General features: G+C 42.4%; 1 protein-coding gene across 4 annotated transcripts in view; it reads left to right on the plus strand.

The window, feature by feature from the left end:
• The window catches only part of ric1 (RIC1 homolog, RAB6A GEF complex partner 1), a 201,169-nt gene that overhangs the window by 83,599 nt on the left and 105,207 nt on the right, over window positions 1-12,363 (plus strand). For all 4 annotated transcript variants that reach the window (XM_068030703.1, XM_068030704.1, XM_068030705.1 and 1 more), the window contains one exon: window positions 3,595-3,674. In XM_068030703.1, coding sequence (XP_067886804.1) covers window positions 3,595-3,674 — 80 coding nt within the window. The remainder of the gene's footprint in view (window positions 1-3,594; window positions 3,675-12,363) is intronic.

The following is a 12,363-nucleotide window of genomic DNA, read 5'->3' on the forward strand; positions in this document are numbered from 1 at the left end:
AAATATTTGATTGGCTTTAAGGGCTTTGGATCATCCTGTGGTCATGAAAGGCGCTATATAAATGCAAGTCAGTTTTTTTCCATGTTCTGTTCAACGCTCCTAAAGACACACTTATAAGTACTGACTATTTTTATACAAATTCAAGAAATATCTCTATTTAGTTCATGAAAACCTGTTGGTTAATAATGGTTTACAACAGGGTTGTCCAACATACAGCCTGTGGGCCAGGATCTGGCCTGCCAAAGGTTTCCATCTGGCCTGCGGATGTAAAACGTTCCCTGGGTCGTTCCTCATCCTCACCATGAGTGGAGATGAGAAATTTCCCTTTGTCTTTTACAGAGTGGCCTTTTGAAAAACATCACGCTGTCAGTTTCTAGCTGACAGCTGCTGACATAGGGCGGCACAGTGGCGCAGTGGTTAGCACCGCAGCCTCACAGCTCCAGCGACCCGGGTTCAATTCTGGGTACTGCCTGTGTGGAGTTTGCAAGTTCTCCCTGTGTCTGCGTGGGGTTTCTCCGGGTGCTCCGGTTTCCTCCCACAAGCCAAAAGACTTGCAGGTTGATAGGTAAATTGGCTATTATAAATTGTCACTAGTATAAGTAGGTGATAGGGACAGGTGGGGATGTTTGGTAGAAATATGGTATTAGTGTTGGATTAGTATAAATGGGTGGTTGATGTTCGGCACAGACTCGGTGGGCCGAAGGGCCTGTTTCAGTGCTGTATCTCTAATCAAAAAAGACATCAGGAACAGCTTTTCCCCAACACACTTGTGGTTTTCTGGCGGGTTCTCACTTTTAAAAAAAAAAGCCTGCTGGAAAACCCCGAATCTGTTGGAAAACGGCTGTTCCTGATGTCAGCAGCTGCCAACTTGAAACTGACCGCCATATTTTTAAAAAGAACTGACCAACCATCTGCTGAGCGTCCACTCTCTGCAACTGAGAGAGAGGGGGAGGGGAAAACAGAGGGAGGGAGGAGTGGCAAGGGTACGGGGAGAAGGGGCGGGGGGATGGGGAGACAGGAGGCAGAGGCAAGGGGGAAAGTGGAGGGGGACAGAGAGCAGGGAACACTGGAGACATGGGCGTGGGGAGAGAGGGGGGAGGAGGAGACGGGGTGGTAAGATGTAGAGATACAGAGGGGGGAGAGAGAGTCAGAGGCATTTACTTGCAGCACAGAAGGTGGCCATTTAGCCCATCGATTCCATGCTAGTTCACCACGGAGTTATGCAGTCAGTCCCACTCCCTGGCTCGATCCCCATAGCCCTACAAGTCTATTTCTCTCAAGTGGCCATTCAGATTCCTCTTGATGTAATTGGTCAACTTTGCTTCCACCACCCTTGTGAGCAGTGAGTTCTAGGTCATTACCACCTGTTGCATAAAAAAAGTGCTTCCTCATATTTCCCCTGCATCTTTTGCACAAAACTTTCAATCTGTGTCCCCTAGTCCGAGAGGGGATGTGTGGCTGGGGGTGGGGTGGTGCATGGTGGAAGAGAGAGCAACACACACACTGCGCAGGGAGAGGAGGGAAGGGAGATCAAGGGGTCTCCAGCAGGATGGACATCTATCTAGAATACTCTGCATCGCTACATCAAGTGTGCAGGCAGAGATTGACTACTTATTAAAGCAAAAATAATGCCAGGTATGTCACTGAATCTGTTTTCAATATAGTGATGAGAAAGTAAGTCAATAAATTAGTTTTCTCATTTAAAGTTTCTTCACAAAAATGCACATTTGTTTTTATTAGTAAGAGAAATTTTTAATGCCTTTTATCTTTCGAAATTGGCTCACCGGCCCCCCAGGCCAAGCAAAAATCGTAATGCGGCCCTCCGCCCAAAAAGGTTGGACACGCCTAGTTTACAACAATGCTGAGTTTAGTATCCTGATTAATGTGTGCTGAGGGAACAGACAAATCCCTGAAACCCCTTGTTAGGAACTGTCTGTGTTTACCTCCCAGCATATGTCTAGGAATGAGTGAGGCCGAGATCAGCTTGACCAAATGGTCCTTACACTAACCAGTTCAAATTAAATTTGTTTCAACTCAACCCTCAGTTAGGATATCTGCAAGTTACAGAGTGTATTAGTTAATCCTTTCTTGGCAAATCATAAAGGAAAATGTCAGTCAGATGCTCTATGATTGAACTGCAACTGTGGCTTTTGTAACCAATAAACAATGTATCATCATAAATGAGTGTTAACGTACACTCAAGCATTAATTATAACTGTGATCAGAGTGTGAGATACAGTTGGCCAGGTTAATGCAAGGTTCAACTCCTACATAGCTGACAGGTTAACAGCTTTGGTAATCAATTTGTTGCTTATATTATTGTCTAGATAAGTGTGCTTAGCTATGTTTCAGTACTTGCAGTACCTCAACTTCATAAGCTGCATGCTTGAGTCAGTGCCATTTCTTTTATGGGGCAATGGTGTTAGCTCGTGGAGCATCAAGTCAGTGAGCTGTTTTTTAGCACTGGCGTTATCCATTCTACTTGAATCTTCAGCCCTGACGGAACTCACCTTATGCGTGAGCCATATCTGAGCTGACTTCCCTCTTCTCGATCCCAGACTATTCACAATTAAGTGACACTCAGCTTTGTCTGTATCAGGCTGGTGTAGCCAATATTTAATTTCTAATCTCTGATACTCTGTCCTTAAAAGTACCTTGTACTGGTAAGGATGCTTCTTACAACTGCTAGGTAAAAGAATAGAGGAAATAAGCGATCTTCTGATTGAGAAAGATTGCTACATCTACAAAGAAAAACTCTGCTTCTGAGTAATGTGTCAATCATCCCCAACAAGTCCATACTGAAGTATGAATCTTCAGAATGGTCAGTCAACTCTTACCTTGCAGCCTTACTTTTAACAGCGACCCACACAAATATGAGGGGTTGTGACCAGTTTACGAATCATTTAGTGCTGCTTCTTTGGACATCAGCCAGAGATAATAACTTTACAAATTAATTGGTTTAAAAACCTGTAATAGTTTTTCTTCCCAGAAGTTGAATAATATAACTCCTTATTTTATGGATACTCTGAGAGTTCCCTTGCGAATCTCAAATGTGACCTTTTGACAATTTTACTGAGCACTGTTCCTACATATTAGCAAGTTTGGAATTTTTCATTACTTCTCCAGGAAAATTGCAAACGTGTGAATATAGTTTTTTAATTCTGGTTATTTTCCAAATTAGTGATGTGTATTAGGAGAAAATCAAATTTGCTTATAGTTTATAAGTATTGTGTGGCAAGCTTCTGGATCATAAAACTAAACCAATTACACTGAGCTGTCCACCTACTTCAAGCACAGCTAATAAGTACTACTGAAAGATTGACATGACATAAGCATTTAAAAGAGAACGCAATGTACTAACTATCACCAGGACTTGGCATCTAAAATTGCGAATATATGAGTAGAAGGTAATCTTAATTAAGCCTGTATTAATAAATTTGTACAAGGTCATGGCTAATTTGTTGAATCTCTTTTGCCCTTGCGTTATTAAAATATGTTGTACCATGGCAACAATGCTTCAATGGTACTGGGAAAAATGGCCACCTTAGTGAGGTTTTTACTAAGTATTATAATTTTGATTTCTGTTTCTTTCAGACTGCAAATGGATACATCTTACTCTTTGACATTGTGTATTCAGGACAAGAGAAATGCTTATATGAACCGGTATATCCCAAGTGAGTCTTGATTTTTAATTTTGAAGTGGCAGTGGTGCTCATTTGACATTGTTGATGTATGGTATTGATCACACAGGATCATCTGTGATTTAACACTGCAGGTTTAATTTGGAGATGATTGCAGAAACTCCATAGAGAGTATGTTTTTGCAGAGAATTTCAGGCTCACAGACACATTCCCTCTTTCCCCTCCACCTATAAAATTATTAGAACATTACAACATGGAAACAGGCCAATTCAGTCTGTCAAGGCTGTGCTGGTGTTCTTCACCAGAGCCATTCTCCAGCTTGCTAGCCATACCCATTTAATGTACCGATTGAGCTGATTATAACTGCTCTTTATGTTTAATGTGCTGTGAAATAAAGCAGCTTAGCAATTTGTATCTGGCCTCATCTTTACCACTCATTGCTCCTCCTTTGGAGAGGTTGCAGAAGCGCCCAAGTCAGACTCAAATTTACAGTTCAAGTCCCAAGGATGGTACTATTGTCGGTTCTTCTGCCGTACAAGTAGATACAGTAAGTCAACTGTCTTGTAGTAGTATGCTCGGGCTGTTTACAGGTCCAGTTGATGCCACCAAATCTGAAGATTTCTACGGCAGACCCAAATTCATAATCCTAATTTGATGCCATCAGCAAATTTTGATATTGACATTTTGATCATACACTCATACATTTTGTATTTGCATCCTCAGCAGACCCCTGTGACACCTCTCGCCACATCTTTCATTCACTCTCCGTTTTAAAAGTGCTTTATTTCGACGCTCATTTTTAACCCAAAGTATATCACATCACATTTCTTGCATTGAATTTCATCTACCCAATGTACGAACCTCATTGTGGACCTGTAAGGAAATGACTTTGACTTTTTTTTTGTCATCCTGTGTTCACGACCTGCGGAGAAGTTTTGCTGAGTGCAAAGAATCAGTTTCCAATACAGTGGGTGTGAGGTGTCTATCAATTACAGAGATAAGTTACAAATATCTTGCTTGCATTCCTTAGGAAATCAACTTCAAACTTTCGCTTATTAGCATTATAAATACAGTCTCTTTGCTTTTCTTTCTATTGTGGAAAATAATCAAAATATTCTGAAGTGTTCCTTTTTTTGTTTGCAAGTTTTAATATTCTGCCCCTTGCACAAGACCCTAGATTATATTTATGGATAAGATAGTAACAAAAGGGCTACACTCCAGTATGATCATGATTAGTCTGACGGTTTGAAGTTTGCAGTGTTGTCCAAGTATTCTCTCCGTTGTTTTGATGTGCTTTCTCACCTAGTGCCGATGCTGTATCACAACTGTTACGACTGAGGCAGGAGGAGTGCACTGTCTTTTCTAGTTCCACTTCTGCACAGGTCACAACATATATTTTTTAGAATGTTTGCCCAGTTACCGATGCAGTCAATCATGTATCCTACTCTTTATCCCAGAATAAAATACACCAACCAGATTTCTTTAATAAAATTATCAGTTTATTATAAAACAAGACTTATACCAGTAACGAAGCAAAGCATTAGCGCACAGATTGAAATATGAAAGTTCTGCTTTTTAAATTCCCCACATGCACAAACTCTCTTACACACTGAAAAAACCCCAGAAATTCTCTCTGCATGGGGTCTGTTACAAAAAAAAGACAAAAAAGAATACTTTGGCCAAATACTTGCTAGTTGTTGAAGAAAGCAAAGATATCAGCTGCCCCTTTTTGTTCTGGCGTCCCAAATACACGTAGATGGCTATCACTGGGATCTTTCTAGAGCAGTTATTTTCAGGCGACGTTGAGGATCAGTTTGGCAGGCTTTCCAGGAGCAATGTGGCATCAGGGGTTTCTGGCAGGCTTTTCAGGAGAAGTGCAGCTTCAATTTCTCTCTTTCTTAAACTTGATTCTCAGTAAGTTCTCAAAGAGATGGAAGAGGGTGAGCTGATGGTGGCTACTCTCTTGGCTGGTTTTCTCCAACTCTCTCCAAAACAGTTAGCACCCCACCACGCTGTCCAAGACGAAACCAAAAATAATATCTCAAGAGTCCAGCCTTCTGACTCCGATAAATCTTGACCTGTCACTTCTCTGTAAACACCTTCCCTAGGTCACCGAGGTTTCTGTTGTTTATTACTTAAAGCATATGACTTCCAGTCTAGCTGTTTTTAAACAAGATCTCCGTGTCCTTTCAATGAACTGTCAACAACAAAGTACAGTCTGGCTTTTATGAAATCTTCAGTCTTCCAATGAATCTATCTTCACAATTTAAATACAAATCCTCAAAAACATATGCTTAACCAGAAATATAGAAGCACTTTCGTAACACTACATACAAGGTCGATTGGTAAACTCTTTACTCTTAGACATTTTCGATTTAAAAAGTAAAATCGAGCACTTGCTCAGGGAACTTCATTTTGCCAATAATGTAGTCTCATTGCACACAGTAAAATGAATCTTAAACAACCTTGGATTATCTTTTTGCTAACTTGTGATCAATTTGAACTAACCATCAGTCTCAAGAAGACAGTGATCGTGGCACAACTTGTGTTGACTGCACCAGAAGTTTAAGTAGCTGACACTGCACTAGATGTTGCACATGCAATTTTGATGCTTAGGCACTGCTGTATCAGATAACTTAACTTATCTCTAGATGACAGGATAATTCTTGTACCGGAGATGTAACAACTGCCTTGAGCCACTTGACTAAACAGGTGTGGAATAACCGGAAATTTTATGTTGAACACCAACATGCAGGTTTACCAAACGTGTCTTGAGCATAATCCTATATAGCAATAAGACAGTGGCCATCTATAGCTGTCATGAGAGAAAGCAAAGCTCTCTACAAATCCACTGCCGTAGCCATATTTTATTCAAGTGGGAAGATAAAGCTCTTGACACTTGAAGCTAAGTTACCAAGTTTAATAACTGTTCTCAAGCATGGATTCCTCCAGTGGTATTGTTTATATTGGAAGGAAGATGTGCTTGTTCCCAAAGGATCTCGTGTGTGGAGAACTTCAAGGGCGTTGGGGCAACATAGGCTTAGTTTGACAGAGACTTGAAACTTTTAACATCAATATCACAAGTTGGGAAGATGTAACTAATAGGCCACACTGGTTGGCTGCACTGCATTAAGGAGCCAAGGATGCTAAAGATAGATGGACGAGAGAAGAAAGAGGCATCATGTGCATCAGGTTTCAATGCTGCATGTACTCCATCACCTAACACTCTTTTACACATGCACCACCTGTGGCAAGGACTGTCCCTCCAGAGCTGGACTCTTCAGCCACTCCCATTGCAGCACAGCAAAGTATCTGAAATGCTTTGGTGCTTACACCATTGTTTTGAGAGTCTGACTGCTGCCACACAAGTGGCAAAGAGCAATGGTTACCAACACTGACCCTTTTGTACTTATGATAATAGGCACCATGATTCATCAGTGTTTTGAGTCCTTTTAAAATCTTTATCATTCTTACCTGAACTCTGCACGCCATCAATGTACTATTGGATTGTATACCAAAATTCCAAACAGTCTTCCAAATGTGTCCCTACCAGTGAGGTTACACAGGGTCAAAGTAAATTGCTTAAATTGATGGAGGCAATCAGTAGTCTTGATGGTGGCTTCTTATAAATGGATGTCTTCAGTAATTGGTCGAGATTTTTTTTTGCTTTTCTCCTTTGCCTATCAACCATCCATGTGCAAACTTCATGTTCTTTGCCACTGTGCATCATGTTAGATTTATCTACTTAAATGTGTAGCCAGATAAATTGGTGTCATCATCAAAGTGTGCAATGTTGCTAGAAATCGCACCAGCATACAGCATGGACTGTGAAGCCACCTCGCTTGTTTTAAAAAAAAAAGTCATGAGAAAAGTTGAGAAATTTATAAAGAAGGTTTTGAAGCTGAAAATAGAAACGCCTCTCACAAGATGGCACATTTTTATACTGTTCTTGTGTAGATGTACTTTATATTAATTAATTATTATATAGGGAAACAAAGGGAAAGTACTGAAGACTAAGTTCCAGCTTAATAGAGAGAATGGGGAGGATAAGAAAATGAGCTGCCACAAAGACTGGAATCATTGCAAGGATGTCACAGTCATAGAATTATACAGCACAGAAACAGGCCCTTCGGCCCCTCATGTCTGTGCCGGCCATCAAGCACCTATCTATTCTAATCCCATTTTCTAGCACTTGGCCCGTAGCCTTGTATGCTATGGTGTGTCAAGTGCTCATCTAAATACTAAAATGTTGTGAGGGTTCCTGCCTCTACCACCCCTTCAGGCAGTGTGTTCCAGATTCCAACCACCCTCTGGATGAAAATTTTTTCCTCAAATCCCCTCTAAACCTCCTGCCCCTTGCCTTAAATCTATGCCCTCTGGTTATTGACACCTCCACTAAGGGAAAAAGTTTCTTCCTATCTAAACTTTCAGTGCCCCTCATAATTTTGTATACTTCAATATAGGTCACCCCTCAGCCTTCTCTGCTCTAAGGAAAACAACCCTAGCCTATCCAGTCTCTCTTCATAGCTGAAATGCTCCAGTCCAGGAAACATCCTAGTGAATCTCCTTTGCACCCTCTCCATTGCAGTCACATCCTTCCTATAGTGTGGTGACCAGAACTGGACACAGTACTCCAGCTGTGGCCTAACTAGCATATTATACAGCTCCATCATAACCTCCCTGCTCTTATATTCCATGCCTCAGCTAGTAAAGGCAAGTATCCCATATGTCTTCCTAACCACCTTATCTACCTGTGCTGCTGCCTTCAGTGATCTATGATCAAGTACACCAAGGTCCCTCTGACCTTCTGTACTTCCTAGGGTCCCACCATCCATTGTATATTTCCTTGCCTTGTTAGTCCTCCCAAAGTGCATCATCTCTCACTTCTCTGAATTAAATTCCATTTGCCACTGCTCCGCCCATCTATATCGTCCTGTAATCTAAGGCTTTCCTCCTCACTACGATACCACCAATTTTCGTGTCATCTGTGAACTTACTGATCATGACACCTATATTCACGTCTAAATCATTAATCTGATCTACAAAGTCAAGAAATGGACCTAAAATTGTAGTTGGCCAAGCAGGGAGAGTGTGAAATGAATGCAAGGGGAAGAAAAATAAAACAAGGAGACAAAGGTCTGACTGACCTAGGTGGATTTCCTATATCTTTAATTTTAGATTGTGGTGACTTTCCTCATTTTAAATCTTTTTGCCAATGAATAGTTTGACCTAACTAGTTTCATATATGGGCCTAATATTCCAAATGTTAGCTTCCAACATCCCTTGAAAGCTCTCCCAAATAGATGTTCAATCTTTCGATCTGGAGAGGTCTGAAATGTTTTATTTGCCCAATGTATTTTTCTTCTCCATGTTAGGTGTTAACTTTTTATACATGGATTTTTGCAAAAATCCTGCAACAACTTCCTGTGCTGCCATTTCTAATTTGTATTATTGCACGTGTTTTTTTTTTAATCCTCTGGTTCTTGCTGTCATTGTCCTAAATATTTGGAGATTATTTTGCTTTGTTTTTAGCTTTTGAAAACTTTAAATTACATTTTAAAAAAATGCATTTTTTGACTCACGTAGCAGTACCAGAAACCATCATTTATGTTCTGTGATGAATCACGATGTACCATTTGAGGTTTAAGCAGCTACTTTGTGTGGCAGAACATTCCTATTCCCCCAAACCCCCCCACCCGCCCCCCTCAACTGTTTCATGCTGGTGTATGTTTCCATAAGCCCTAGCAACTACCTTTCGAGAGTAACTTTCTTCATCTGTGAACCTAGGTATTAGGTATTGGAAAACCATTAGATTGAGGGTGTCAGAGTCTGCCCCTATCCATGTATTTGCACCACAACAATTGGAGGTGGGAGCTCTGACTTTCACCCCCCCTCATCATCTCCCAAGGCTGAAGCAGGGAGGCCATTTAGAAGGCACCACTGCAAACCTATTGGAATCCGGACTGTATCTGGTTTCTATCATGGTCATAAAATTGATGTTTTGAGTTCATTACTAGCAAGCAATGTTTAACCCTTAAGAGCATGTGGACTGGCAACAAAACGGACTCTGAGCACTTCTCACTCGACGATTGCGCAAATGTATCAACAGAAACTAGAAATAGGGCTTCACGAGTAGTAGCAAGGTTTATTCATAGTACCAAGCTTTATTATCGCAAGATTGCTCCGACTTCTGGAGTGCACGTCCTCTGCTATGTGGGAACTCTAGAACGCTTCCTGTATCCTGGGTAACCATATGTGCAGGAAGTGTCATCAGTTTCAGCAGCTTGAGGTCTGGGTTTCAGAACTTGAGCAACAGCTGATGTCACTGTGTCACATCCGTGAGGTTGAAAGCTTCTTTGATAGCACATTTATAGATGTGGTCACCCTGCAACTTAGGTGTATGCAGGAAGAGAGGGAATGGGTGACCACCAGGCAGCCAAGAAGAAACAGGCAACTAGTACAGGAATTCCCTGAGTGTGTCTCACTCTCCAGAAGCTATTCAGTTCTAAATACTGACGGAAGTGATGGGTCATCTGGGGAGCGCAGCCAGGGCCATGGCATGATGGCTGGCTCAGCTTCACAGGAGTGTGCAAAGAAGACTAGAAGAGCAATAGTGATGAGATTCGATAGTTTGAACAATAGACAGGCATTTCTGCGGTGGCAAACATGAACCCAAGATGGTGTTGCCTCCCTGGTGCCAGGGTCAAGAATGTCACTGGCTGCAGAGCACCCTGAGGGAGGAGGGTGAGCAACCAGCAGTCTTGGTCCGCATTGGTGCCAACGACATAGGTAAGAGGTATGTGGTCTTGCAGGTAGAGTTTAGGGAGCTAGGTAAGAAATTAGCAAGCAGGATCTCAAAAGTAGTAATCTCCAGATGACTCCCAGTACCATGCGCAAGTGAGTATAGAAATAGGAGGATAGAACAGATGACTGCGTGGCTGAAAAGGTGGTATGGGTGGGAGGGCTTTAGATTCCTGGGACCTGTACAGGCCAGATGGATTGCACCTGAACAGAGCTGGGATAAATTTCCTTGTGGGGTGATTTGTTAGTGCTGTTGGGCATGGTTTAAACTCGGCAGGGTGTGGGAATCAGGAGATAATACAAGACAGGAACACCAAGGCGCACAGAGAATTGGGAGACAGATTGCACTAGAGTAGGAAATAGTAAGTTTTTAGGTGGGGTCAGAGTAAGAGGGAAAATAATAATATTTAAATTAGGGTTACTATGCATGTATGAAAATGTGCATAGTGTGGTAAATAAGGTTGGTGAGCTGCAGGTGCAGATAGCCAAGTGGAAGTATGATGTGGCAATAAGATACCTAGCTCAAAGCTCAGGACTAGGCACTAAATATTCCTGGATACAAAGTGTTCAGGAAAGATGGGAAAGGGGGAGGGGTTGCAGTTTTGACTAAGGAGACACACCGTGCTGGAGAGAGAGGATGTCCCAGAGAGGTCAAGAATCTATTTGGCTAGAGCTAAGGAACACAAATGTCAGAGTGTATCAAGCCTGTGTCCTCAGTACCTTGCTCTATGGCAGCGAGGCCTGGACAACGTATGTCAGCCAAGAGTGACATCTCAATTCGTTCCATCTTTGCTGCCTCCGGAGAATCCTTGGCATCAGGTGGCAGGACCGTATCTCCAACACAGAAGTCCTCGAGGCGGCCAACATCCCCAGCTTATACACCCTACTGAGCCAGCAGCGCCTGAGATGGCTTGGCCATGTGAGCCGCATGGAAGAGGCAGGATCCCCAAGGACACATTGTACAGCGAGCTCGCCACTGGTATCAGACCCACCGGCCGTCCATGTCTCTGCTTTAAAGACGTCTGCAAACGCGACATGAAGTCCTATGACATTGATCACAAGTCGTGGGAGTCGGTTGCCAGTGATCGCCAGAGCTGGCGGGCAGCCATAAAGTCGGGGCTAAAGTGTGGCGAGTCGAAGAGACTTAGCAGTTGGCAGAAAAAAGACAGAAGCACAAGGCGAGAGCCAACTGCGTAACAGCCCTGACAACCAATTTTATCTGCAGCACCTGTGGAAGAGTCTGTCACTCTAGTATTGGCCTTTATAGCCACTCCAGGCGCTGCTCCACAAATCGCTGACCACCTCCAGGCGCTTACCCATTGTCTTTCGAGACAAGGAGGCCAAAGAAGAAGGGACAAAAAGGTGCAATTACATTGCTCAGTGTAGTCTATAGACCACCCACCAACTGGAAAGATGTAGAGGAACAAATGTGCAAGAAAATTACAGACGGGTGCAAGAAGTATAGAGTGATTATAATGGAGGACTTTAATTATCCGAATGTAGACTGGGACAGTAGTAGTCTAACGGGCAAGAGTTCCTAGAGTGTGTTCGGAGAATTTTTTTACAGCGTGTTTTTCCAGTCCAATGAGAGGGAAGACACTGCTGGACCTGGTTCTTGGGAATGAGGTGGGTGAAGTGGATCAAGTGTCAGTAGGGGAACAATTAGGGGCGCGTGATCATTGTATCATAAGGTTTATGTTGGCTATGAAAAAGAGCAAGGTACAATCCAGAGTAAGAATAATGAACTGGGAAAAAGCCAACTTCCATGGGGTAACAATAGATCTGTTCAAGATAAATTGGAATCAAAGGTTGGTATGCAAAATGGTAACTGAACTATGGGCTACCTTTAAAGAAGAGATGGTGCGGGCACTGTCAAGGTGCATTCCCATGAAGAGAAAAGGTAGGGCAAACAAATCCAGAG

Source organism: Heterodontus francisci, chromosome 4, assembly GCF_036365525.1.
Source record: "Heterodontus francisci isolate sHetFra1 chromosome 4, sHetFra1.hap1, whole genome shotgun sequence".
NCBI lineage: Eukaryota > Metazoa > Chordata > Chondrichthyes > Heterodontiformes > Heterodontidae > Heterodontus > Heterodontus francisci.